At 55.7% G+C, this 345-nt stretch overlaps 1 protein-coding gene across 1 annotated transcript in view; it reads right to left on the bottom strand.

Annotated features, from left to right (window-relative positions):
• Nucleotides 1–25: 25 nt before the first annotated feature.
• The window catches only part of EMH_0078860 (uncharacterized protein), a gene marked incomplete at both ends in the record, with an annotated part of 426 nt that continues 106 nt past the window's right edge, over nucleotides 26–345 (bottom strand). Inside the window, one exon of the mRNA XM_013500057.1 lies at nucleotides 26–345. Coding sequence (XP_013355511.1) covers nucleotides 26–345 — 320 coding nt within the window.

The following is a 345-nucleotide window of genomic DNA, read 5'->3' as shown; positions in this document are numbered from 1 at the left end:
AAATGCAAGAAAAACCAGATGTTACTTATGCGGTATGCTGCTGCTGCTGCTGCTGCTGCTGCTGCTGCTGGTGATGCTGCTGCTGCTGGTGATGCTGCTGCTGCTGCTGCTGGTGGTTGTGGTCGTGCTGGTGATGCTGCTGCTGCTGCTCTTCCTCCTCTGCTGCATCTGTATCTGCTGCATCTGCATCTGCCGCTGCTGCTGCTGCATCTGCTGCTTCTGCTGCTGCTGCTGCATCTGCTGCTGCTTCATCTGCTGCATCTGCTGCTGCTGCTGCTGCTGCTGCTGCTGCTGCAGGACGTGGGTGGTTTAGACATCCAGAAGCAAGAAATAAGAGAAGCAGTA

This window comes from Eimeria mitis, genomic scaffold, assembly GCF_000499745.2.
Source record: "Eimeria mitis Houghton genomic scaffold, Emh_scaff4970, whole genome shotgun sequence".
Classification (NCBI taxonomy): Eukaryota; Apicomplexa; class Conoidasida; order Eucoccidiorida; family Eimeriidae; genus Eimeria; species Eimeria mitis.
This window is presented reverse-complemented; position numbering and strand designations above follow the sequence as displayed.